The sequence below is a fragment of the Nomascus leucogenys genome, chromosome 19, assembly GCF_006542625.1.
Source record: "Nomascus leucogenys isolate Asia chromosome 19, Asia_NLE_v1, whole genome shotgun sequence".
In the NCBI taxonomy this organism is placed as follows: domain Eukaryota; kingdom Metazoa; phylum Chordata; class Mammalia; order Primates; family Hylobatidae; genus Nomascus; species Nomascus leucogenys.
In genome coordinates this window covers 38,954,622-38,979,465 of record NC_044399.1, presented here as the reverse complement: position 1 = coordinate 38,979,465, position 24,844 = coordinate 38,954,622, and the positions used below count along the sequence as shown (strand labels likewise).

The window sequence follows — 24,844 nt, the reverse complement described above, 5'->3', positions numbered from 1 at the left end:
TAAGTTGAGTGAGGACTGGATCAATGACTCTCAATGGGAAAGGCCAGGGGTTAGGGAGGAACCTCCTTGCATTTGGAAAATCTCGAGGAGGGGTTAATTTGCAAAAACAAATTTTAAAGTTATAGTTTTGCTTTCTAGACCTGATTTTTAAAAATTTATTTTTTTTTTAGAGACAGGGTCTTGCCATGTTGCCCAGGCTGGTCTCGAACTCTGGCTTTAAGTGATCCTTCCCCCCTGGCCTCTCAAAGCTGGGATTACAGGCGTGAGCCACAGTGCCCAGCCCTTAATTTATTTCAAAGGCTGGTGTAATATAAACATTAAAGGAAGGTGTAATATAAACTGCCATCCAGTATTAATTGTTTTAGTGTCTATAATGTTTGGATCCCACCTCCTGTCCAATTCTCACCCTCAAACACAAAAACAAAACCAAAAGAACAACTATCTACACACACACACACACACACACACACACACACACACCCTCGGTTGGCCTGAGAGGTAAAAGAAGCAACCCGTAGGACCTGCTGAAAGAGCCCCTGAGGCACGTTGGAGCCTTTCTTGTGTGCCATGCACTGTATCTGGCACTATAAAGAGGGTACAATAGCTAGTGGCTTCTGCAATCAAGCAGCTTACAAGAGAAAATTCAGAGGGGAGACATTTTTTCTGGTTGACAGATGTTGAAAGCATGAAGGTGTGGGAGCTTTGATCAGAGACTTGGTTTTTCAGTTTTGCCAGATAATGGAACACATGGGATGAACTAATGGGAGAGGAGGGTGAACAGATGGTCGAGGCTTGATTGCTGGGTTAGGAGGCACAGAACGGCACAGAGAACAGAGGACTACCAGTCCTTGGCAGCACTGTACTGCTCCATGGCCACTACTTGGGTCCAGGGCCACATTCAGATCTGAGGTTAGATAGTAAGAATTGCTAACATTTATCCAGCGACCACGTGCCAGTAATCAATCTAGGTGCTGTACATGTATTAACTCATTCTTCATAGGAACCCTATGAAAGAGTTATTTGATGAGGAGACTCAGGCGTTCACAGGAAATCGAACGTGCCCAAAGTCTCACCCTAGACAGTGGTGGAGTGAGAATTTTAGTCCTGGCCACTTGCTCCGAAGCCACCGACAATTCAGTGTGCTGTCCCCCGTGTCTGGGCTGGCTTGGTGGGTTGGGAATGGCGGAGGAATGGGACACTTATTTTGATAGGTAAATGCGGTTCAGAAGAAAGCTCTTCGTCTTTCTCCAAGCCTGAGCAATCCTTTTGGCGCAGGCAGTCCAGAGTAGAGCGCTTTGTGAGCCAGCTCTACAGGAGAAGTGCTGTAAGCCCCTTCCCACTAGATGGCAGCCCCTAAACCCACATAAAAATCCTGGAATCTCCCTGGTCCCCATCTTCCAGGGCTGGGCCGCAGCTGAGGAACTGCGCGACGCACACCCGCCAGGCGTCCAGGGGGCGCCGCCCCATCCGGGGGTCGTGGGAAGCTCCTAGGCCCGGTGGGGGGCGGAGGCGGACGGGAAGACGCTGCTCCCCCGACTCTCGGCGCCTGGGGGAGGAGCCGGCGCGAAGCAGCCCCACTCGGGGCTCCCAGTTGGGGCCCGCCCTCACCGCCTGCATCGCCGCGGCCGCCGGGAGGGGAGGGGAGAGGAGGGCTGGGAGGGCGGCGCGGGCGCGGTCCGGGACCCCGAGGGCGGGGACCGGCGGCAGGTGCGCCGCGTGGACTACAAGTCCCAGCATGCCCGGCTGCCCTGACCCGGCCCCCGCCGCCGCTTAAAGGCTCCGGGAGCCGCAGCCGTTGGGTCGCCGCGGCCTTCGCTTTGCCGCCGCGGCTGGGAGGGTGGGAGCGGCAGACTCAGCGGCCGGCTCTACCGGCGTCCCGGCTCGGGCAGCGCCGAGGGGCGCTCCTGGTCTAGCTGTCTTGGCTCGGGGGTTCCTTGCCGAGGCGCCCGCGCCCCGGGCTCCCCGCCTCCGCCGCCGCGGCCCCGATGCCGAGGCATGGATAGAGCGGCGCTGCGTGCGGCGGCGATGGGAGAGAAGAAGGAGGGCGGTGGCGGGGGAGATGCGGCGGCCGCGGAGGGAGGCGCAGGGGCCGCGGCCAGCCGGGCGCTGCAGCAGTGCGGGCAGCTCCAGAAGCTCATCGACATCTCCATCGGCAGCCTGCGCGGGCTGCGCACCAAGTGCGCTGTGTCCAACGACCTCACCCAGCAGGAGATACGGACCCTGGAGGTAAGTGGGTCGGGGACCCGGGCTGGGCTCGAGGAGCGGCCCGGACACCTCCCTACGGGCCCCAGTTCACTCCTGGCCGAGTTGCATCCTTGAGCCCGCGTCGCCCCGTTGGAGGCTTCCCCTCCCTCCTGCACTCGCTGATGCGGCAGCCGGAGGGCTCGGGACCAGCCCTCACCTTGGGCAGGATTTGTGGGGCGGGTGCGTGGTGGGAACTGGGATGGAGGCTCGAGGGGCCCGTGGGCGGGGTGGGCTGCGCGCGGGCATCCCCTTCCCCCCCTTCTCCGCCCCCACCCCATTTCCAGTTTGCGGGGCCGCAGGACTCTTTGTCCCACTGAGTCACAACCTGGACTTTTCCCCGTGTGACTGAGTCGAGCACCCGTGGGTCGGGGTGACGGAGGAGGTTCCCCTGAAGCGTGATCGCAGGCCTGCCGTCCCCTGTTCCCCTCACGCCCCAGACGCCGTCCTGTCCCTTCCTTTCCTCTCCTCCCAGGTCTTGTCTGCTGCCTTTTCAAAAAGTGTTGCTGAAACTGCATTTTTGCTATTCAGGCGTTTGGTGCTTTCCTTTCACGTTGCCACGGAGGCTCGCTGCTTAAAATGTATTAATAATTACCCGCTGACTCCCCCTGCTTCCCCCCAAAGATTGGATTTTGGCTTAGGAAGGATTATGCTGGGAAGCAAGCCTTTGGTGGGAAGATGACACTGTTTAAGGGGTTCTGATGGAGACAGCCTGGAGTGTAAAGAAGAAATAAGATATGCGGGCCTTCCTCTCTCAAATTATAGCTGGGGAAGTATTTGAAGGATTTGGAAAAACCAGCCCTAGGGTTGTTGGGGCACCCTGTCCATACACAAATGAGGGCAACTGGTGGATTCCGAATGTGATTTTGGCCAGGGATGGGGCGGTGAATCGTCAGACCAGTTAATAGCTGCCCCGTCTTGAAGAAGGAACCTCTCACCATCTTGCCCTGCCACATCTGGCCTCCTGCAGGTCTGGGGATGTTTTATTAGATCCTCAATTTCTCCTCCCCCTAAACCCTCCCCCCGCCCCTTATTGCTAATTGCCTCTGCCAGCTGTCATAAGGCCCTCTGTGATCGCGGTAATTATTACAAGACCAATCCTTCCTCCAGGCATGCCACAAGCCTGAATCCTTGTTTGATCCCAAATGCTCGGGGGTGACTCTCCCTCAGTTTTAGCTATAAAACCACAGGACGTTGGAAGAATACAGTCAGTGCTGGGTATTATTATTTTTTATTACAGTTGGCTAAAGCTGTACTGACCAAGGCTTTGCTTAAAAAACAAACAAAACCCCTACAACCGGCTTTTCTGCATGCATGCTGCAGTTTTCCAAGTATTGAGAGAAACTGATTTTTTGAACACAGCTGAGTGTGTTTGCTCAGCAAAGTTCAGTTTTTAAGCTGACACAATAGGGGGCCTGTGAGGCTCAGTTCCGGGAGGAGGGGTCGCTGTCTGGCAGAGTGTGCGTGGTTGGACTTCGGTGTTGCTGGGCTTGGAGAATGCTCTCTGTGTCGGCCTCTGTAGGATTGTCCCCATGTTGCTCTGAAGTGCTCCTGGCTTCCAGAGTGTGTATATAGGAGAACCACTTGCTGTGCATTCTCTGGAATGGCCTTTTGTCCTACCCTAACTTCCGGAGTCCCTCATTTTGATGGCGGTGTGGCGTTCATGACACCCCAGAGCATCCAGCTATTTAAGTCTTGGAGCTGGTTTATTCAGTGGCTTCCCTCCTGAGTGTTTGTTTAGACGATCATCCCTGGCAGCAGAGAACCCATCCGAAGGCCCACAGGGGATTTGCAGCTCCCTGTTCTTCCCACCATGATGTGGATTCGGGTTCACTCCTCTTCCTGAAAAGGCAGGGCCTGGGTTGTTTTTGGGGATGGGAATTTAGACCCCTGGAGCGAATTCCGTGGGGCTGCCACCAGCTAGTTTAGATGAGTCACTTCACCCCGGAGGCCTCAGCCTCCTCACCTGCAAAACAAGGAGGCTGGAGTGGATCTCTGAGGGCTCTGGAAGCTCGAAATTCTCTAGGTTAGAGAAGGAGACTTGGTTGGGTGAAATCAAATGTTTGTGATTGTTTTTATACTACCCTTGTTTAAGAATAACCCTCTTTAAGAATGGTTCTAAAATTCAGATTTACTGAACCCATAACAGGGGTTAAGTTTATTATAAGAATCTTTGCCATAGGAGCAGCGTGGTGAGCAGGAAGCCCCACGGCTTTCATTACTGGGCCTGGTTCTGTCTGTGTGACCTTAGGCAAGTCCCATGACTTCTGAATCTCAAGCTTTCCTGTCCGTAAAACAGGAACGAGACTGCTCACACCTGCAGCGTTTTGTCTGTCAGTCCATGCTGTTACTACCAAAAGAGTCTGCCTGGCAGCTGTCCCTAGTGAGGGTCCAGTAGCATTTATGGCATAGGCCACCAGGAGAGAAACTTAACCCCTACTGGACCCTCACTAGGGAAACTTAACCCCTACTTTATGGGTTCAGTAAATCTGGATTTTAGGGAAAGGTACTTCTGCAGCTGCCTCTCATTTCGTATAGGTGGGTGACACAAGCCAGGAAACAATCTCAGCAAGCTGGGTGGGGCCGTCCACCCCCAGCAGCATGTGTTGGGGCCAGGCAGGCCAGTGGCAGTGTCCAGTCCAGCGTTCTTTCCTGTTCTGTGGGCTCCCCACACACCAGGCCATGGCCCCAGAGACTGCTTGCAACACTGGATTCCTGGCTTTTGAAGAAGGATCTGACCTGGAGGGCTTGGCCTGTGCAACTGCATCGGACTTAGCTAGAATCTTAGGAGCCCCAGCTCACTCTGGCCTTCATTAAATAAACACTCAGTGGGAGAGGCAGCACGTGAAATGTCCGTGGAGGTCCCTGACCAGGGATGGGCTGCTGCTGCCTGAAATCGGGTTGTGATGGGATGTTGGGGGGTCAGCGTGTCTGGTTGTCCGGGAATAGCTTTTCTCTGTTGTGGTCCAGTTTGGATGGGAAAGGGTAGAAGGAGCTGAGACTTAACGTTTGCTGCCTATGTGCCCAGCAGTGTGCCTGACTCTTCTCAATCTCACACACGTTCCTGGAGATCAGCAGTCTTCATCATACAGGTTTTCCCTCTCTAAATAGAAAGGGTGGGAGGCACAATCTGAAACCAGGGTCTTAATCTGTAAACAGAAGTTGTGAGGCTACTTCATCGTGGCAGGACCTTGTGTTCTGTCTCCGCTAGACCCCCCTAGGGGTCTGAAAACTCCACCGAGGCAAACGGGAATGTTCTTATGCCCCAGATGTGCTCACGGAGGGGCACCTGGCCTGCCTCATACCTGGGCCTGCAACCTATGCCAATAATAATTACCTTATTCCTTTGAATCTGCCCAGTGCTGGGGAGACAAGGGTGTGTGGAAGCAGACACATGTTGCCTCATGGAGATTTATGTTCCAGGGACGTTGTGACTTGCCCTTTCCTGCCAGCCTACTAGTACTTTTCAGAGACAGGCTGTGCCATGCTGAGTCTCCCCATCTTGTGTTCTTGTGGAGAAAAATCCCTCCTAAGCAAGCTGGCGTGGAGAAAGGGGCTGAAGGACTTTGACCATCAGGCTTTGCTGGGGGAGGTGATGCTGGGAACTGTGGTAGGTGCAGAGTCAGGCTTTGCTGGGGGAGGTGATGCTGGGAACTGTGGTAGGTGCAGAGTCAGGCTTTGCTGGGGGAGGTGATGCTGGGAACTGTGGTAGGTACAGTCTCTGCCCTTGGGCTGCTTTCCTGAGCAGTTGCCCTGGAGCCGCAAGGGGTCAGAGGGGAGGCCCTCCTGCCACCTGGAAGGTCAGAGAGGCCTGGCCCTCACACAGCTCTGCCATGGCAGAGGTCAGTGCCCCACTGTGTGGGGGACCTGAGCTCTCCCTATGCCTCCCAGGAGCATCTGATGATGGAACTGCTGGGAGAGGGGAGGGGTGGCATGCCTGCAGATTGGGTCCTTAGGGTGTGTTGAGGCACGTTCCCTGGACAGACCTTTAGTTACTGTTGATGTGCTTACCTGGCTGGCGGCCACCTAGCAAGGGCTCTGAAGTAGGTGGGCTACTCTCCCAGTCTTTGGGATTTAGGGACACTTCTAGTCTAGTGAAGGAGCGAGGCAGGGCACAGTAATGACTCTAGTAGCACAGCTTTCAGGACCCTGCATTGGGAACCCCACTGAACCCTTGGCCCATCCAACCTCCTGCTTTTGTTTTGTTTTGTTTTTTGTTTTTGTTTTTCTTTTAGTCAGAGTCCCACTCTGTCACCCAGGCTGGAGTGCAGTGGCATGATCTCAGATCACTGCAATCTCGGCCTCCCAGGTTCAAGCAATTGTCCTGCCTTAGCTTCTGAATAGCTGGGATTACAGGCATGCCCCACTGTGTCCAGCTAATTTTCGTGTTTTTAGTAGAGATAGGGTTTCGCCATGTTGGCCAGGCTGGTCTTGAACTCCTGGCCTCAAGTGATCCACCCACCTTGGCCTCCCAAAGTGCTGGGATTACAAGTGTGAGCCACCTCCTGGTTTTCTGGGAAATATTCCCAGAGTCTTGGGGACTTCTCGCAAGTCACAGGTCCCTGGCAGAACTGAGACTGAAACCTGGTTTTGCTTTCCCACCCAGCCACTGTCTGGAAGTGTGGCGTTTCTCTGCTTCTGCTCTGTGGCCACAGTTGTAACCCTCTGGCCAAGTGGCTCCAGCCATCTCTGAAGAGATACAGAGCTGGGGCTCTGGCCCTTTTTGTGTCCACTTTCACCTGGGTAACTTTTTCCCTGGTGAAACCTGCCTCTCAAATGTTTCTCGGAGGCAGCCTGGAGGGGGACAGGACCCCCAGTGGCTGTGAGCCTGGAGAGGGCTGGGTGGTGCTGGAGAGAGGCCTTATCAGATCTGCAGCTTGGGTTGATGTGGGTGCCAGGAGGTATGGTTTGCTGCCTGCAGCTATGGGAATGCCTTCTTCCACGTCAGGGTTATTTCCTCTTCTTGGAGTGGTCTGGGCTGCCTCAAAATCCAGGAAAGTGCACCGCAGGTATTCTACTCCTGCCCGCTGGATGTGTCTGGAGACGGACCATGCAGAGACGCTGGCCCACGGTGGCAGTGTCTGCAATGCTGGGGAGAAGCAGCAAAGCCTGTGGCCAAGTCTCTCTAAGCTGTGCCTTTTAAAAAGGCCGTCCTTTCAGAATAGGCCGGTTGATATCTCTTTTTTACGTTTAATTAAAGGGGGAAGCTGCATAGGTGCCTTTGGGGTTAGGGGAATGGTCTTGGAGTAGAGAGGGCAGACACAGATGAGGAACATGCTTGATCACCTGTTCTTTGTTGAGCACTCCACTAGGCTCTCGGCATATGGTGCACCTTAACATTCACGATGATGCTATAAGGCCTTATCCTGATGTTGCAGATGAGGGAGTTGCAGCTCAGAGGGATGGAGAGACTGTCTCAGCAGGTGGTTGAACTCAGGTTGACTGGTCTGGAGAACTTATGTTCAGAACTCCACAGCTGTTGCTATGGTGGGGAGATTCTGTGCAGGGCCATGGTTGCTGAGACCAAGGAAATGGCCAATAATAAAAAGGGCTGGGCCGAGGGCATTCCGTGGCTCAACTCTAGATGTTTGGGCTTCCTGGTGGCCACCCAGGCTGTGCAGCCTCAGGGTTCGGACCTGGGTCTGCCTCCCTAATGTCCAGGCCAGCACATCCTCAAAGACAGGACTCTCAGCACCATGATGCAGCCAGCGCTACGCTTGTCTCATTCTGAGAAAGGAGAAGCTGCCTGGAGATCAGTTTACTCATAATTTTTTAAATGGCTACCTGTCTTATTCTTTCTGAACAGTTCCTCTGATAAACAGTATATTCTTTAACTTTCTACTTTTAATTAAAATATTTAAAAATACATAATGATATATGTTCACTATAAAAAAGAAAGTACTAGATGTACAACAGTGAAAATCACCCATAATGCCACCTCTCAGAGTTCATTCCAGTGCACATTTTGTTGTATATTCTTCCTGCATTTGCATACAAATGTACATGTGGTGTATATTTGTGGCATATACCATGTGCATTGCCTTGTAAATGTCTTCTGTCTATATCAGCACATATACATATGCATCAGCACTATTAGTGGCTGCATTGTGTGGTCATACCACAAATTCATCTAACTGGTTTCCCTGTGTGGGACATTCAGGCCGTTTCCAAGTCTTGCTTTTATAAATGGTGCTGCAACGAGTATCTTCCTACAAGTGAGATTTGCTGGGTCAAAGTATATGAATACATTTAATATCTGTCCTAGTCTTTAATATCTTTGTGGCATCATAACTCCCCCTCTCCTAAGCAGGAATGGCAGCCTTCATACATTTTTCCATTTGCCACTGCATCTGTAATCACACTGACGTCCAAGAGCTTAAAAGGAGGCTGGGGCTGGGTGTGGTGGCTCATGCCTGTAATCCCAGCACCTTGAGAGGCTGAGGCTGGTGGATAGCTTGAGTCTAGGAGCTCGAAACCAGCCTGGGCAACATGGTAAACACCATCTCTACAAAAAATAGAAAATTAGCCACGCATGGTGGCGCGCTCCTGTAGTTCTAGCTACTCAGGAGGCTGAGGTGGAGGTTGCAGTGACCTGAGATTGCACCATTGCACTCCAGCCTGGATGACAGAGAAAAAAAAAAAAAAGTGGCTGGACATGGTCCTGTGGCTGAGGTTCTGGGATAAGTGTCAGGCATTGTGGCTTCTGGTTTTTGTGGTTACCTGCAGCAAAGGGGGGCCCCCTGGGCTGACCAATTAGAAGAAGGCCTTTTCCTTGCTCCAAGATAGCGGAGAGAGGGGCTGGATTTCAGGTCTCCCTGTCCAGGGACTGATCAGCTTTGGTAGTACATAATCATATGGTGAGGTCTTGATCACTTGAGGCTCATGAAAGTCATTTTAACTGCATTCTTGGTTGCATCCCTAACTACAAATACTGATCACAGTGCTATTTGGGGTGCCTGGCTTTGGGGATGATTTAGTAGATCTGCGGGTTTCTAGGGCTGCAAAGGGTCTTGGAATTTCCATGTGGTCCAGCCCTCTCATCTTGCAGGTGAGGAAACTGAAGGCCTGAGGGAGAACTGACTTGCCAGGAACGCCTGTTAAGGAGAATTAACAAAGGGTGGTTATTAAAGGAGCACTGAGTTGGGAGTCAGACCTGGAGGCCCACACCCTTGGTTAAGACATTGTACCACCTTGAGTGTGGCCTGTTGACTGAGGGTGAGCCACTGCATCCTCGTCTGATTGTGGGGTCTTGACCTCAAGGGGTTTTCTGCAGGAAGAAGCAAATGGGTTTGCTTTCCTAGCTCTGTCCAGTGCCTTAGGGACCCTGAGGACTGGAGAGATTCTTGGAGAGCCATCTGGTGTATGTCACGGGTGGGCCTTTCTTGAAGGTCAGTCTGCCCAGTGGGCTGGCCCAGCCCGAATGAACTGTCTTGAATCTTTGGAGTTGTCTGTGTACTTTTAAGGGCTTCTCATCCTTGCACCAAAAGATCCCCTGGAAATTAGGTGGGAAAACCTTAACTTTTGTGGGGCCTTGTGTTTGTCTTAAAAGTTCATGCACATGGCCAGGTGTGGTGGCTCACACCTGTTATCCTGTCCTGGATCCCTTGAGTCAAGGAGTTTGAGACCAACCTGGACAATATAGTGAGACCCCGTCTCTACAAAAAATAAAATATTAACCAGGGGTGGCTGTGCGCACCTGTAGTCCCAGCTACTACAGTGGCTGAGGCGGGAGGAGCACTTGAGCCTGCACTGAGCTGTGATCTCACCAGTGCACTCCAGCCTGGGCCACAGAGCAAGACCTTGACTCAAAAAAAAAAAAAAAAAAAAAACCAACAAGAAAAATTCTTGCAGGTTTTGCATTCTGTCCCACTATCCATTGGTTTTCATGTCAAGATAATGTCAGAAATTCTTTACAATTGCTTCCAGAAGGAGTAGCCTTTTAATCTAGTGCACAGGTGTCCAGTCTTTTGGCTTCTCAGGGCCACATTGGAAGAAGAATGCTCTTGGGCCACACATAAAATACACTAATGCTAATGATAGCTGATGAGCTTAAAAAAAAAAAAAAAGGTTTGTGCATAATTTTCGTGATACCCACCACCACAGACAGGCGGAAAACTCCTTGTAGTCAAACGGTTGGACACGGCTGATCTAGTGTCTTGTCGTCCGTTTTGGCTTTCTCCCTGATTCCAGAATGCAGGTAGAGGTGTAGAGACGTGCTCTCAGGACAGCTGTTGAGATAAAAAAAATTCGTTGTCATTTATTCCCAGGCACAGCTGTTTGTCATTTGCATTGAAAAAGTCTCCATTCAAACTGCTGTCACATATAAAATCTATTTATATAAGTCTGTATTTTTCTGTTGTCTTGGCCTTTGTGGGCAGTAGTGTGTTTTAACCAAGCAAACTGTCCTTCCAAATAATGAAGCCGAAGTCAGCCTACCTGCTTGCCATTTTTCTTCCCCTTCCATTTTTCTAACCTCAGGATAATTTAAGGTTTGTGTTTAAGGCCGGGCACAGTGTCTCAGGCCTGTAATCCCAGCACTTTGGGAGGTGGAGACGGACATATCGCTTGAGCTCAGGAGTTCGAGAGCAGCCTGGGCAACATACTGAGACTCCGTCTTGTATAATTAAATTAAAATTTAAAAAAAGAAGAGATAAAGACATGTGTTTAAAATTTAAAAAAAGAGAGGAAGTGTAATGCAAAATGTGGACTGTGCCAGCTATGATTGGGAAAATATACAGCATTATCTATAGACTTGTATTAGCAGCATACTGGTCATAAGCGTTTTGCTTTCCTCAAATATGATGAGGTAAGCTACTTTAAAGTGTGGTGGGGCTTTCTTCCGCGTGGCTCCTGGAGGTGTTGAGTCCCAATTTAGCCAATTACTTTGGGTTTAGTTTTGATATGAATAAGGGAGACCAGCTTCATTCATGGTGCACACACAGTTTTGCCAATAAGGAAAAAAAAAAAAAGGCAACCTGAATGTTCCTACTCATTAGATGCTATCTGGAGAGCTCCCACTCCACTCCCACCAAGGCCCCGGCCCTTAAAAAGACTCAGTGCAGCCTTTCTGTATCTCATACTGTATTCTGCATGATGCTCCTGTGAAAGAAAGTTGTGCTGCATCAGCCATCTCCCTCCTGAAGATCCCTGCGGATGAGGATTTGTGTTTTAAAGGTTCTGAGAAGTCCTGCAACAACAGTTCTCAAACTTATTTGTCCAGGGGATCTTTTCTTCCACTGAACGTAGTTGGGGAGACATGGCCTTAAGCCTTGAGCAGAGAAAGAGACAAGAAACTGTTGGCTCACTTACAACCAAGTGTTATATTTAAGTTTTAGGTTTTTATGAAACTGAGGTGCTGTTTGAGGTTCCAAATAAAATTGGGTGGTTGAAGAGAGGCTGGTATCCCTGTAGACTTAGCCAGCCATGAGAGGTGGCCTTTTTTACAAAGGGAAATAGGGTGTCTCCTGGGCATCACATTAGCACTTAAATACATGTATCACTGAAGCTTTCTAACAAGAAGAGGAAGCTTGCCCAGAGAGGTGTGCCCGCCTGCCTGCCTGCCTGGAGTTTGCACTTCCTGCCTCCTCCTGACCCTGGGTGCATTTAGTTGGTGTTAAGGGCATGGTCTGCTCAGGGTCTGCCAGGAACCTCATGATCCCCTTGGTGGGCAGAAGACAATCCAAGAGAAATGCAGATGGCTGTGGGTGCGTTTGAGCCTGGGCTGCAGGGGGGTTGGGGGCGAGGGCTGGGCTGCAGATGAAGAATGCTTTTTAAAATAAAAAAGGAAATGCTGGCTCTGAATGGAAAGGAAAGGAAGCAGCTTCCTGTTTCTCGTGGTGGCTTTCTGAAAGGAGGAGCTCTTTCTGGCCTCTTGGCCAATGGAGGCCTGGGCCGGCTGGGGCCACTCTAGGTGTGCTGGAGTCAAGGCTCCCACACCGCTGCCTGAGGTTTCAGAAAGAGAGCGCTGGTTCCACCCCGTTTCATTTTCGCCAGTCGCTGAGTCAAATGGATGCATGTGGTTTCCAAAACGAATATCTGTACCTGTTACAAAATGGATGTGTCATAATAGGTGACATTTACTTTTACGGCAACCTTGCTTTGTGCCTGGCCCCCTTGTTAAGCTTTATGTATCATTTACTTCTCACAACACCTTTGTGAGGAAGGTCTTCTCGCTGTCCCCATTTTACAGATGAAGAAACTGAGGCGCAGAGAGGTTAAGTGACTTTCCCAGAGTCACATAGCTAAGGAGAGACTGAGCTGTGACTTGAACCCAGGCAGTCTTAATTCCTTGCCTTTACCACCCAACTTGGATTTGCAAACTCCTCTCTCCATCCAGCTGGAAAATCTGTTAGCACAGGATAATTTTGAAGACTCTGGTTGCCTTTGTCTAGGCTCTGGGGGGTAGCCCCAAACCCTGGGCCAGGCCATAGTGATTCCTTGTTGTGTAGCGGCCAAGGGAGAAACTTACTTTTTGCCCTCCGAAGGTTTACTGAAAAATTAACTCCCAATATATAGATGACTAAGAGAAATGGCATATAAATTGATTCTCCCTGGTGTATCACAGAATCACAGAGGGATTACTTAATATCCCAGTGGGACCCAAATATTTCTTTGAATGATCCTAAGAGATAGACATTATCTTGTGAATGGGTCTTTTAGGGTGTGGTTGCGTTTTTGGCCTTTTTTCCTGAAATAGATAATGAGATAACAGTGAGGGGAAGAAAAAACAATCCTTGGTCCCTGGTGGGTCCATCTGGTCTTTTTATAGATAGGGGACATGTCTCTTTCAGTGTCTGTTAATCTCTAAGGGCCTTTAGTTTAAAATGCTCATTATATCAGAGAGCTATGTTTTGAGGTCAAGTTCCCTGTGCTCCATCAGGTGAAATGCCTAGGTCTGAGTTTATGGGTTTTTTTTTTTCTTTTTTTTTTTTGAGACGGAGTCTCGCTCTGTCCCCCAGGCTGGAGTGCAGTGGCGCAATCTCAGCTCACTGCAAGCTCTGCCTCCTGGGTTCATGCCATTCTCCTGCCACAGCCTCTCCAAGTAGCTGGGACTACAGGTGCCCGCCACTATGCCCGGCTAATTTTTCGTTTTTGTATTTTTAGTACAGACGGGGTTTCACCGTGTTAGCCAGGATGGTCTCAATCTCCTGACCTCGTGATCCACCCGCCTTGGCCTCCCAAAGTGCTGGGATTACAGGTGTGAGCCACTGCGCCTGGCCTTATTTTTTTTTTTTTAACTTTGTCATGGAAAGGTTTAAACTTGTACAAAAGTAGAGAGAATGTTGTGACCACCTCTGTGTAGTGATTCCCCAGCTTCAGCAATAACCAGCTGTGGCCAATTATTATTATTTTTTTCCTGAGATGGAGCCTGGCTGTGTTGCTCAGGCTGGAGTGCAGTGATGAGATCTCAGCTCACTGCAACCTCTGCCTCCTGGGCTCAAACAGTTCTCCTGCCTCTGCCTCCCAAGTAGCTGGGATTACAGGCACACACCACCATGCCCGGCTAATTTTCTTATTTTTAGTAGAGACAGGGTTTCACCGTGTTGGCCAGGCCAGCTCGTGAGCTCAAGCAATTTACCCACCTTGGCCTCCCAAAGTGCTGGGATTACAGGCGTGAGCCACCGTGCCTGGCCTGTGGCCAATCTTGAGTAATCTAGGGTATTTATGCTCTGTTTTGGCAATGGTGGCCCTGGGCAGTTCATCTCTAGGTAGCAGAGTGACCCAGGGCAGTCTTCTCCAGCCATCTGCTTCCAGGCTGAGCTGTACCTGTCTCAGCAGGCTGGCAGGAATCTCTATGTTTTCCTATGAAAAGGCAGTTTTGATTATTTTCTCCTAAGCTTGCACTGGCTTCTGACAGCAGGTACATTGCGGAGTGTCCATCTCACTATCTAACCTGAGTCTCCTGCCGCACCTGAAACCTGTTCTCAGATGGCTGAGTGCCTTCCCTCTCCCTGCAGCAGTCCTGCTGGAGACTAAGGTGAGAGTCTTTAATGAAGCAGGGCCCCCAGACCCGGCGGAATCCCACTGTGCATGTCCTGATTTCCAGTCCACTCTTGCCCATGCCTCTAATGTCTCTTCCCTTCCTTTTCCTTGTTCCCATTATGAAATAAGTGTATTTCAGCTAACATTGATTAAGCTTCACTGTGTGGGCCCTGGAGAGAAGAGCTGTGAGTACAGGAAGGTGCTATTCTCTGGGAGCCCCGGGCAAACCCTCATTTCTGCGGTTCCAGCCTGGAACCTGGATCCAGCACCTGTAAAAGGCTTCCTTGCCCTTCCCGGCTCTTCTCTCGAGGCTCTGCACAGTCCTTCCTGAAGCCTGGCTTTGCTGACTGCTTTCTCATTTCTTTTCTCTGCGGTCTTTTGATCCCAGCAGGTAGTTTTCTTTTGGTTTCTGCTTTGTTTTGGCATTTGCTGTATTCTCTTGCAAGCATTTCTCAGGTGCCGAGTCACTTTTTGCTGGCTGTTTCAGTCTCCGAGTTTGGCCTCCACAACACAATAGTGATGTCGCTATGGGAAAGAGCCCCTCAAGCACTTGGTAGGACATTGAGGCGTGCATTGAGGGCGCCAGGATGTGCGGGGACTCTGGGGTGAGGATGACATATTCGTATTCTGACTCCATTCCTTGCCAGCTGTGTGACCTTGGGCAAGTTCTTTAGCTCTCTGGACCTCAGTTTTCTTGTTAGTTAAAAGGGGATAAGAGTAGATTAATTTTGGATTCTTTTGAGAACCAAGATACAGAAGGAGTGCTGGACAGTGCCTGGTACTTGAAGGAGTTCAGTGTTTCCCCCCACCGCCCCCTGCCTTTCACGTAGCATTACTCCAAAACACTTTTCCATGTTCCCTATTATCTTCCTTTTGGTCATTTTAGTTGCCACATGAGAGTGTATCTAGTGGATCTGCTGTAATTTGGCAGCATTTTCCCTGTTATTGGACGTTTCAGTAGTTTCTAGATTTCTGCAATTATAAACAATGTGAATGGAATCGTTTCTATATAGGCGCTTTATTTTTGTTCCTATTCTGAATTTGTTTTCTTGGGATAATTCCCAGGAATGGAATTACTGGATCAAAGAGCATGGAGATGGAGTTAGTGTGTGTGTGTGTGTGTGTGTGTGTGTGTGTGTGTGTGTGTGTGATAAGACTTGCCAAACTGTTCTCCCATTTTTTTTTTTTTTTTGAGGCGGAATATCTCTCTGTTGCCCAGGCTGGAGTGCAGTGGTGTGATCTCGGTTCACTGCAACCTGCACCTTCTGGATTCAAGTGATCTTTCTGTCTCACCCTCCTGAGTAGCTGGGATTACAGGTGCACACCACCATGCCCAGCTAAGTTTTTTTTTTTTTTTTTGAGACAGAGTCTTGCTCTGTCGCCCAGGCTGGAGCACAGTGGTGCGATCTCAGCTCACTGCAACCTCTGCCTCCCAGGTTCAAGCAATTCTCCTGCCTCAGCCTCCTGAGTAGCTGGGATTACAGGTGTGTGCCACCACGCCCAGCTAACTTTTATATTTTTAGTAGAGACGGGGTTTCACCATGTTGGTCAGGCTGATCTCAAACCCTTGACCTCGTGATCCACCCACCTCGGCCTCCCAAAGTGCTGGGATTACAGGCGTGAGCCACTGCACCAGGCCTAAGTTTTGTATTCTTAGTAGAGACAGGGTTTCACCATATTGGCCAGGCTGATCTCAAATTCCTGACCTCAGGTGATCCGCCCACCATGGCCTCCCAAAGTACTGGGAGTACAGGCATGAGCCACCACATCTAGCCCCTCCATTTAACTCCTTTTGAATGATGGCTGTTTTAAAAATTGTACTCCTGGGTAAGTATCTCATATTTTTTACAATTCTTCTGACCTTTCTTCCTCTCTCCTTTATTCTCCCCGTTTTTTGACCTTGTTAGATATTCCTCATCTTGAATTTGCTATTTATTTCTCTCTCCTGTCCATTCATTCAGTGACTTTTTTTTTTTTTTAATTTCAGACAGAGACTCACTCTGTCCCCCAGGCTGGAGTGCAGTGGCACAATCTTGGGTCACTGCAACCTCTGCCTCCCGGGTTCAAGCAATTCTTGTGCCTCAGCCTCCTGAGTAGCTGGGAGCACAGGCACGCACACTACACCCGGCTAATTATTGTATTTTTAGTAAAGACAGGGTTTCGCCATATTGGCCAGGCTGGTCTCAAACTCCTGGCCTCAAGTGATCTCCCTACCTTGGCCTCCCAAAGTGCTGTAAAGGCATGAGCCACCGCACCGGGCCCACTCAAGTGACGATTTATTGAGAATCTGCTCAATATCAGGTTTGTTTTAGGCACTGTTTTAGGCACTGAGGAAGGAGCAAGGAAGAAAATAGAGGGCTTCCTTCAGTGGAAAGAGAAAGATAATAAACACGCCAAATAGACATGCTCTCAGAAGAAAACTGGAAGTGGGTTAGAGAGACGTGGGGGTATGGAAGAGGTGACTTCTTTAGATGGGGTGATCAGGAAAGGCCTTCCCAGAGAGGGTGACTTTTGAGCTGAGTCTTAAAAGATGAGAAGGCCACTGTAGCCTGGAGGAGTGTTCCCGGCAGAGGGACTGGCTTGTGCAAGAGCCCTGAGGCAGAATCGAGCTTGGTGTGGTCAAGGGCCAGGAGGAGGCTGGTGTGCCTGGAACACAGTGTCAGGGGAGGATGGTTGGCCTTGGGGTCAAGGAGGTAGGCAGGGGCGTGGGGCTGTTTTTTCAGTGCTGGGCCCCAGGAGAGAATTAATGCACCAACTCAACAAACAGGTGTCCTCCCACTTCCCCCTCCACCCTGCTGGCTGGGTTTCCTGCCAGCCACTGTTCTGGAATATAAGAGTGAATGAGAGGTGTATTGTGCTCCAGAAAGCCAGCTTAGTGGGGGAGTTTGTGGATGAGTAAACCCATAGAAGGTGCTGGTGAGGTGTGAATGAAGGCTCATCAGGCGGCGCAGCTGACTCATCTCTGCACTGAGGTGTGTAGGGACTTGGGAAATGTGTCTTGATTTGCACGGAACTGTGCTCTGTGTTGCCAGCCTTCACCGTGGTAACTGAAACTCAGTTCTCCGATGTAAAGCCTGGCAGTCCTGGCCTGCTTGGGGGCACGTGGACCCCTGCCAGGGAAGGGGTCCTCAGACTTGAGGTTGCCAGCTCAGATGTGGGGCTGCTGATACCAGGTATGAGTGTCTAGGCTCCCAGTTATGGGAAAGAAGCCCAAGAGACAGCCATGGGAAACCCCCTTCTTACTGAGCTGCCTGCCCTGCCCCTTTCTCCCCTGACTGTGGACTCTGATTTGTGGCTCTGGTTGGGAATGTAGACTTGGGGACACTGTGCTCCTCGTGGGTTTCTTCCCGTAGGATGGGGCAAAGAAGGGGTTATGAGACCGAGCAGATGCTTCTGGGAGTCTAGAGTGTACTCACATAGCAAGGTGTGGACCTCATGAGAGTGCCTGGCAATAGCCTGGTGGAAGATGTTGGCACCATTTCGTTTGGAGGAGGCTGAATGACTCATAAGCCTCAGGGGGGCTCTGATGTCATTGAGTTAGGGGCCTCCTTTGACCAGGGTTAACCAGCACCTTGGGTTCCTTGCATGTAAGCTTGTTGCTATTAAATAAATGGGAAGTGGGCTGGGCCCCGTGGCTCGTGCCTGTAATCCCAGCACTTTGGGAGGCCAAGGTGGGCTGATTACCTGAGGTCAGGTGACCAGCCTGGCCAACATGGTGAAACCCCGTCTCTACTAAAAGTACAAAAATTAGCCGGGCATGGTGGTGGGTGCCCGTAATCCCAGCTTCTCAGGAGGCTGAGGCAGGAGAATCGCTTGAACCTGGGAGACGGAGGTTGCAGTGAGCTGAGATCATGCCACTGCACTCTAGCCTGGGCAACAGAGTGAGACTCCATCTCAAAATGAAAATAAAAAAATAAATGGAATGGAAGGCCAGAATCCTGGGAACATATCAATAATAACTCAGGGCCCTACCCCTTCCTCCCACAGTCATGGCTAATGTGAAGTGGACCTGCCCAGGTTTTTTGAGACAGGGTCTCACAGTGTTTCCCAGGCTGGAGTTCCGTGGCACCATCATGGCTCACTGCAGCCTCTGTCTACCTCTCTGGCTCACCTTCAGCCTCCCAAATAGCTGGGACCACAGGGGTATGCCACCATGCCCAGCTAGTACCCAGGTTTAAGGCAGCAAGATTCTGACAGCAGTTCTCTCAGTTAACTTCTCAGTGATGATAACTTTATGAGCCCATGTAAGTGATGAAATAAGGCCCAAAGTCACACAGTAACTGGTGGAGCTGAATTGTCTGAATTTCCATTTGTGTTCATTTCATTGCCCTCTTTAGAAATTTGCTTGATCTTGTCTTGTTCAGGGCAGAAAGAGATAATACAAGGCTTTGGTAATCCTTAGCATTTTAGAAGAAGTAGTGCTGGGTGGAAATGGATTTGGCAGTCTCGTTTTTCACGTCATTGGAATGGGAGTCCCTTACAGTTGGAGACAGGATGAAGTAACAGAGTGCGGGGATCTGGATTAACAGGTGGCCATTCGCAGAAAGGACGCTGCAAAGCAAGAGGTGGGGGCTTCTGGCTGAGCAGGAAGGTGGTAGAGGGGCATCCTTGTGAGGAGCAGCCTGCAGGGCTGGGGTTTGGGCAGCAGGCAGGCAGAGGACTTTATCTGATCATCTTAAATAATTTTGCCTCTGCTTGGAAGGGTTCTAGCTACAAAGGCAACATAGCAGGTAGTGCTTGGGTGTGATGGCGATAGGCACAGTGGTATTTTAAATACTGGTGGTACATTTTAGGAGAAAGAAGGTGACGAGTCCCTGGGGAGAGTCCCTGTGGTGGCCATGACTCACCGTGGCACAGGGGGACAGAACAGAACAAGGAAGAATCCATCAACGAATGGAAACTTGTCTTTTTAGGGGACAGGAAACTTTTTTTGTGTGGTTGGCCTGGTGGCTTATGAGGAGAGGTGAACATTTGAGACAAAACCCCAGGCCACTCTTCCAACTGCATCTTTGACAATTTTGAGAGTTTTAGGAAGTAGTTAAAAAAAGAAAAAGAGAAACCAAAAGCCAAAGACCTCGTTTACTCACAATACCTGTGTACAGCCAGCCATGTGGGCTGCGATCGGCCATGTGTCTAGAGGAAAATCCTTCACTTGCATCCCTCCCACCTAGACCCCTAAACCAGAGGGGGCTTCTGACTATTCTTAGAGGAAGACTTAGGCGGCCTCAAATGACCAGACCTTGTCTCAAGCATCTAACAGCTTAGGCCAAACTTCCTCTCTGGCCCTGTTTGGTTTAAGCAGTTTCCTGGTCTGGCAGGATTTGTTATCTTAGCACCCAGCTTGTCAAAGCCCTAGTGCTACTTGTCATAGCAAACAGGCCCCTGTCACCCTGTGGCTGCAAGCCAGGCAATGCTTATGTTCCAAAAGTCAGACCTGCTGTTCTTACTATAAAGCTCTGCTGGACCATGGGTGGCTTCTATCTTTGGATGTAAGGATGGGAGGATGAGCAGCACCTCATGCTGCATAAGAGCACAGGTTCTGGTGGTTGACAGCCTGGATTCAGGCTGCACTGCCTTTCTGGCTAACTGTGTGTCTTTGGACAAGTTGCTTACCCTTTCTGAGCAATAGTTTCCTCATCTGTGAAATGGGGATTATAATGGGGTCATTTTTCACAGTAAGTAAGATGAGCCATGGAAAAGCACAATGCCTTGTGCAGAATGAGAATATTTTTATATTATAATATTACTATTTATTTTCTCAACAAGTGTTTAATTAGCACCCATTAGGGACTGGGCACTGTTCTTAGCTCTGGGGAAAATAGCAGTGAACAAAATGGACACAAATGTAGACCTTGTGGAACTTACACTTTAGTGTTGGGAGGAGACATTCAGATGACAAGTAAATAAGTAAAGCCTGGAGCAGTGGCACACACCTGGAATCCTAGTTACCTGGGAGGCTGGGGCAGAAGGATCACCTGAGCCAGAGTTCAAGACCAGCCTGGGCAACATAGTGAGATTCCCATCCCTAAAAATACCACACACACACCAAGGAAAATGTGTTATCTATTAAGTGGTAAAAGTGCTGTGGAGAAAATGAAAGCAGGGAGGGGTGCCTAGATGGTGGTATAATTTAAAGTGAGGGGTCAGGATGGGTTTGCAGAGGAGGTGATATTTGAGTAAAGACCTCAAAAGGGTAGAGAAGGGCTCCACGGGGATACAGCTGGAAAAGAGCTTTGGAAGCTGAGGAACAGCTCATGTGGAAGCCGAAGGGGAGTGAGCCCAGGTTGTTGGAAAATTGTGGGGCCAGGGGTGAGGCCACAAGGGGCCCTGGGCATGACATTTAGGGAGGTGCTTGCTCTCCAGTACCCACTGCACTATGGGACTCTGAGCACAGGTGTGAAGGAGGAAAGAGTAGTGAGAAGAGAAGGTGGTGAGAGCTGCTGGGTTTATGTGGGCTCTGCCTCCATCCTGTAGGATCCACAGGGGATTTTGAAACTTCTGTCTTACTAAAAAATGGAGTTTGGGGGCTGGCACACTAACCTACTGACTTACAGAAAGTCACTTTCTGACTGCGTGGGCCGGTGACAGAGCGCTGGCCCGGGGCAGGCTGAGGCTCTGCCACTCACTGAGGGCGTCAGGTGGGTGAGCCATGTTTATTCATCCAGCAGCTTTTACAGAGCTCCCACGGCAGGAGATCGTGCTGGCACCTGCCCGGTATTACTGTCTTTATCTATGACACGGGGACAGCGATGCCCTTCCATCTACTCCATCCTTCCAGGGGTGTTCCTTCTGAGGCAAGAATGCAATAGAAAAGCAAAGCAGAATGTATGAGGCTATTTGCACTATCCATAATACAGAAAAAAATGAAAACAAGGTAGCTGTCCAGTGGTAAGGGGAGGTTTGGCAGACCATGGCACAGCACACGATGGGTGGGTCATCACACACACAGATGTCAGTTACAGAGGCTGGGCAAGAATATGAGCATATTCATACTGTTACATCGAGGGAAAATACACGGTATTTAAGATTGCATGTATGTGGCATTTGTAGTCCTGTAAATATGTGATGATACGTATGCAGATGGGGAAAACTAGAGGTGAAATTGAAATGAGTTATGTGTGGTGGGACTGTTTTCCTTTTGGAAAAATTCCTTTATTATTGCTATAATTGCATTCCTTCATTTATTAAAGTAATGAATATTTGAGTGCCTACTAGCTATCAGGCTCTGAGAAGGTGCTTGGGTAGAGCAGTGGACTGGACTGCATGGCCCCTGCCCCCGGGGGACCATGCTCAGTGAGCGATTCTCGAGCCCCCACCCCTTCTCAGCGCTCAAGGATTGAAGGCTAATGAAGTGGTGCAAAATTCAAACTTTCTGGAATAAAACGGAGAGTTGATCCTCCAGGTTCTCTGCAGGGCGCTTGTTGAGCCAGTCCCAGATTCTGCTGAGAAACAGGGAAGTTTCCAGAGTTGCCACCCCCTCCTGAGGGTAGAGAACTCAGGGGTAGAGCTGGCTTGGCACCAAAAGGGCTCCCTGAGTCTTGGCTGCTGGGACTTGAGCAGTGCTAGGGCGCTGCCGGTGAGCTGTGATCCCACCTTCTCAGGGAGCGCCCTTGCCCTTTTGACTGTGGTGCCCTTGGTATGAGGGGTTGTCCCAGGAAGGAGACCACAGCTGTGGGCTCATCTCCTGGGTGCCCAACACTCACAGGGTCCACATTGCCCGTGATGTGCCCTGGGAAGCCCATGGTTGACTCAGAAGGACTGAAATGTTGGACAGCCACAGATGGTTCCCGCTGCCCCCACTCTGAGGAAAGCCCTCTGGCTGTTTGGATGATGGTGGTGGCGATGAGGACATTTGTAACTATAGCACACATGTAAGGCCTGCTGTCTATGTTCTGGGCTCTCAGATAGCACTGGGAATACTGTATCCCGCCAGTCCCCTCCGTTACAGGAAAGGGGTCCTGATCCAGACCCCAAGAGAGGGTTCTTGGATCTCATGCAAGAAAGAATTCAGGGCAAGTCCATAGAGTAAAGTGAAAGCAAGTTTATTAGGAACGTAAAGGAATAAAAGACTGAATACTCCACAAACAGAGCAGCCCTGAGGGCTGCTGGTTGCCCATTTTTATGGTTATTTCTTGGTGATATGCTAAATAAAGGGTAGATTATTCATGCCTCATCTTTTTAGACCATACAGGGTAAATTCTTGACATTGCCATGGTATATGTAAAGTGTCATGGCTCTGGTGGGAGTGTAGCAGTGAGAACAACCAGAGAGGTCACTCCTGTGGCCACTTTGGTTTTGGTGGGTTTTAGCCGGCTTCTTTGCTGCAAGCTGTTTTATCAGCAAGGTCGTTATGACCTGTGTTTTGTGCTGACCTCCTGTCTCATCCTGTGACTTAAAGCGCCTAACTATCTGGGAATGCAGCCCGGTAGCTCTCAGCCTTATTTTACCCAGCTCCTGTTCAAGACGGAGTCGCTCTGGTACACACGCCTCTGACACCTCTAGCCGCCCTGGAAACACCGGAGTTTGGTTCTCACCTCCTATTGTACAGGGAACTGAAGCCCAGAGAGGTGAGTTAGACTCTTGAGGGCACACCAGTGGTGACAGGCTGAGATTAGAATTGGAGTCTGGCTGATGACCAAGCCCATGCCTTTGCAGTTATTCTTTGTCACAGCTCACTGGACTGTGGGGTGGTACAAGTTAAAAATCTGTCTACATAGGGAAAACGGTGATGTATAGACCCCTCTCTGCCTCCTGCTCCACTCCCGGCCCATCCCTCCCAGAATGCCATCATAGCCCCTCCACTTCTACACCAGATGCTTCAGGGAAAGTTCCCTGTTCTCTTCTTTTTTTTTTTTTTTTTTTTGAGACAAGGTCTCTGTCACCCAGGCTGGAGTGCAGTATGCAATAACAGCTCACTGCTGCCTCGATTTCCCAGGCTCAAGCAATCCTCCTTCCTCAGCCTTTTGAGTAGCTGGGACTATAGATATGCACCACTACACATAGCTAATTCTTTTATTTTTTGTAGAGATGAGGTCTCACTATGTTGCCCAGGCTGGTCTTGAACTCCTGGTCTCAAGTGAGGCCAAGGCCTGCCTTGGCCTCCCAAAGTGCTGGGATTACAAGGCGTGAGGCACCACACCTGGCCTTCCTGTTGTCTTTGAGGGAGACTAAAGCCCTCTAGCTTCAAAGGAAGGAGTTCTTTCTTTAAGGGCAGACTATGTCATGACCTTTTTACCCAGAAATTCCAGGGCCTAGCCCGGTACTTGGCACACAGTAAGTGCTGAGGAATTGAATGAGGGTTCTGGAGTATATGCTTTAATCAGGGCTAAACTAACCTCACGGCATTCCTAGAAAAATAACACAAACTGGTGTAAAAGGGGATGGTGTCAAGGTTAGGAGTGTGGCCTCTGGGGTCAGACAGCCTGAGTGTGACTGTGCCTGTGCTGTGGACTCTTCTTACCTTGGTCATTTTGCTTTTCTGGGTTCCGGTTTCCTCATCTGAGGAATGGGGATACATGAATGGGGACAATGTCGTACCTACTGGTGGGGGCTGTTGTGCGGATTCTTTATTGTTTTTTGCATGATGTCACCACATTGGCCATGAGATGTTGTGAGGATTAAATGAATACAGTAGGTGGAGTAGGGCTTTGTGCCCAGTAAGTGCCTGATAAACATGAGCTGTCCATTATTGTTCTCTGGGGAGAATCCTCTGAACCCAGGTGTGGGTTCTTATCCTGTCTGTGGCTTCAGAGTCCAGACCTAATGCCACCGACCTCCTTGCCCTTCCTGCACCCCCACCATGGAGCACCATCGGCGGAGTGGGGTTGGGGGCTTATCACCCCACGAAGATTAGATAAATTGGGAGGTGGGGAAGTCTTGGGCAGACTCAAGACCCCTGAGTCCCAGCTTTGTCATGCTGTGACCCTGGGCAGGTCCCCTCCTGGGAATCCGTTTCCTAATCTGTGAAATAAGCACGACTGTTGCTGGGGTCACGAGAACATGGTCAGTGCCATAAAGCATGTGGCGGGTGGACCTCCATCCATGCTCCTCCCTTCATCCATGCTCTTCCCTCCATTCATGCTTCTCCCTCCTTCCATGCTCCTCCCTACATCCATGCTCCTCTCTCCCTTTGTGCTCCACCCTCCATCCATGCTCCTCCCTCCATCCATGCACTTCCCTCCCTCTATGCTCCTCCCTCTGTCCATGCTCCTCCCTGCATCCATGCTCTTCCCTCCATCTGTGCTCCTCTCTCCCTCCATGGTTGTGCATCTGTGCTCTGCCCCTCCTCCCCCATCCATGCTCCTCCCTCCATCTGTGCTCCTCCGTCATCCTGGAGTGCCAGGCCCACTGTCAATCTTATGTGAGTTCACAGAACCCATGTCAATAAGGCGAGAGCAGATGGGTGGCTGGGTTCCCGTTCTCGCTGCAGCATCCCAGGTTGCACCCCTCACCTCTCTTTGCTCTTCCTTTTGTTCCTTCTGAGGTGGGTGTAGGGAAGGGAGGAAGGTGCCGCTCCTAGTGCAGGTGACAAGGATGGGCCGCTCTGACCCACACTGGCCCTCCACCTGCTCTTTGCTCAGTTGGGACCCCTTCATCTCCTTCAAGTGCTGCAGGACATGAG

The 24,844-nt window shown here is 50.3% G+C and overlaps 1 protein-coding gene across 6 annotated transcripts in view; it reads left to right on the top strand.

Moving 5' to 3' along the window:
- The first annotated feature begins 1,689 nt into the window (after window positions 1–1,689).
- The window catches only part of KSR1 (kinase suppressor of ras 1), a 171,891-nt gene continuing 148,736 nt past the window's right edge, over window positions 1,690–24,844 (top strand). For all 6 annotated transcript variants that reach the window (XM_030799412.1, XM_030799409.1, XM_030799413.1 and 3 more), the window contains exon 1: window positions 1,690–2,226. In XM_030799412.1, coding sequence (XP_030655272.1) covers window positions 1,996–2,226 — 231 coding nt within the window. In that variant the 5' untranslated portion in view covers window positions 1,690–1,995. The remainder of the gene's footprint in view (window positions 2,227–24,844) is intronic.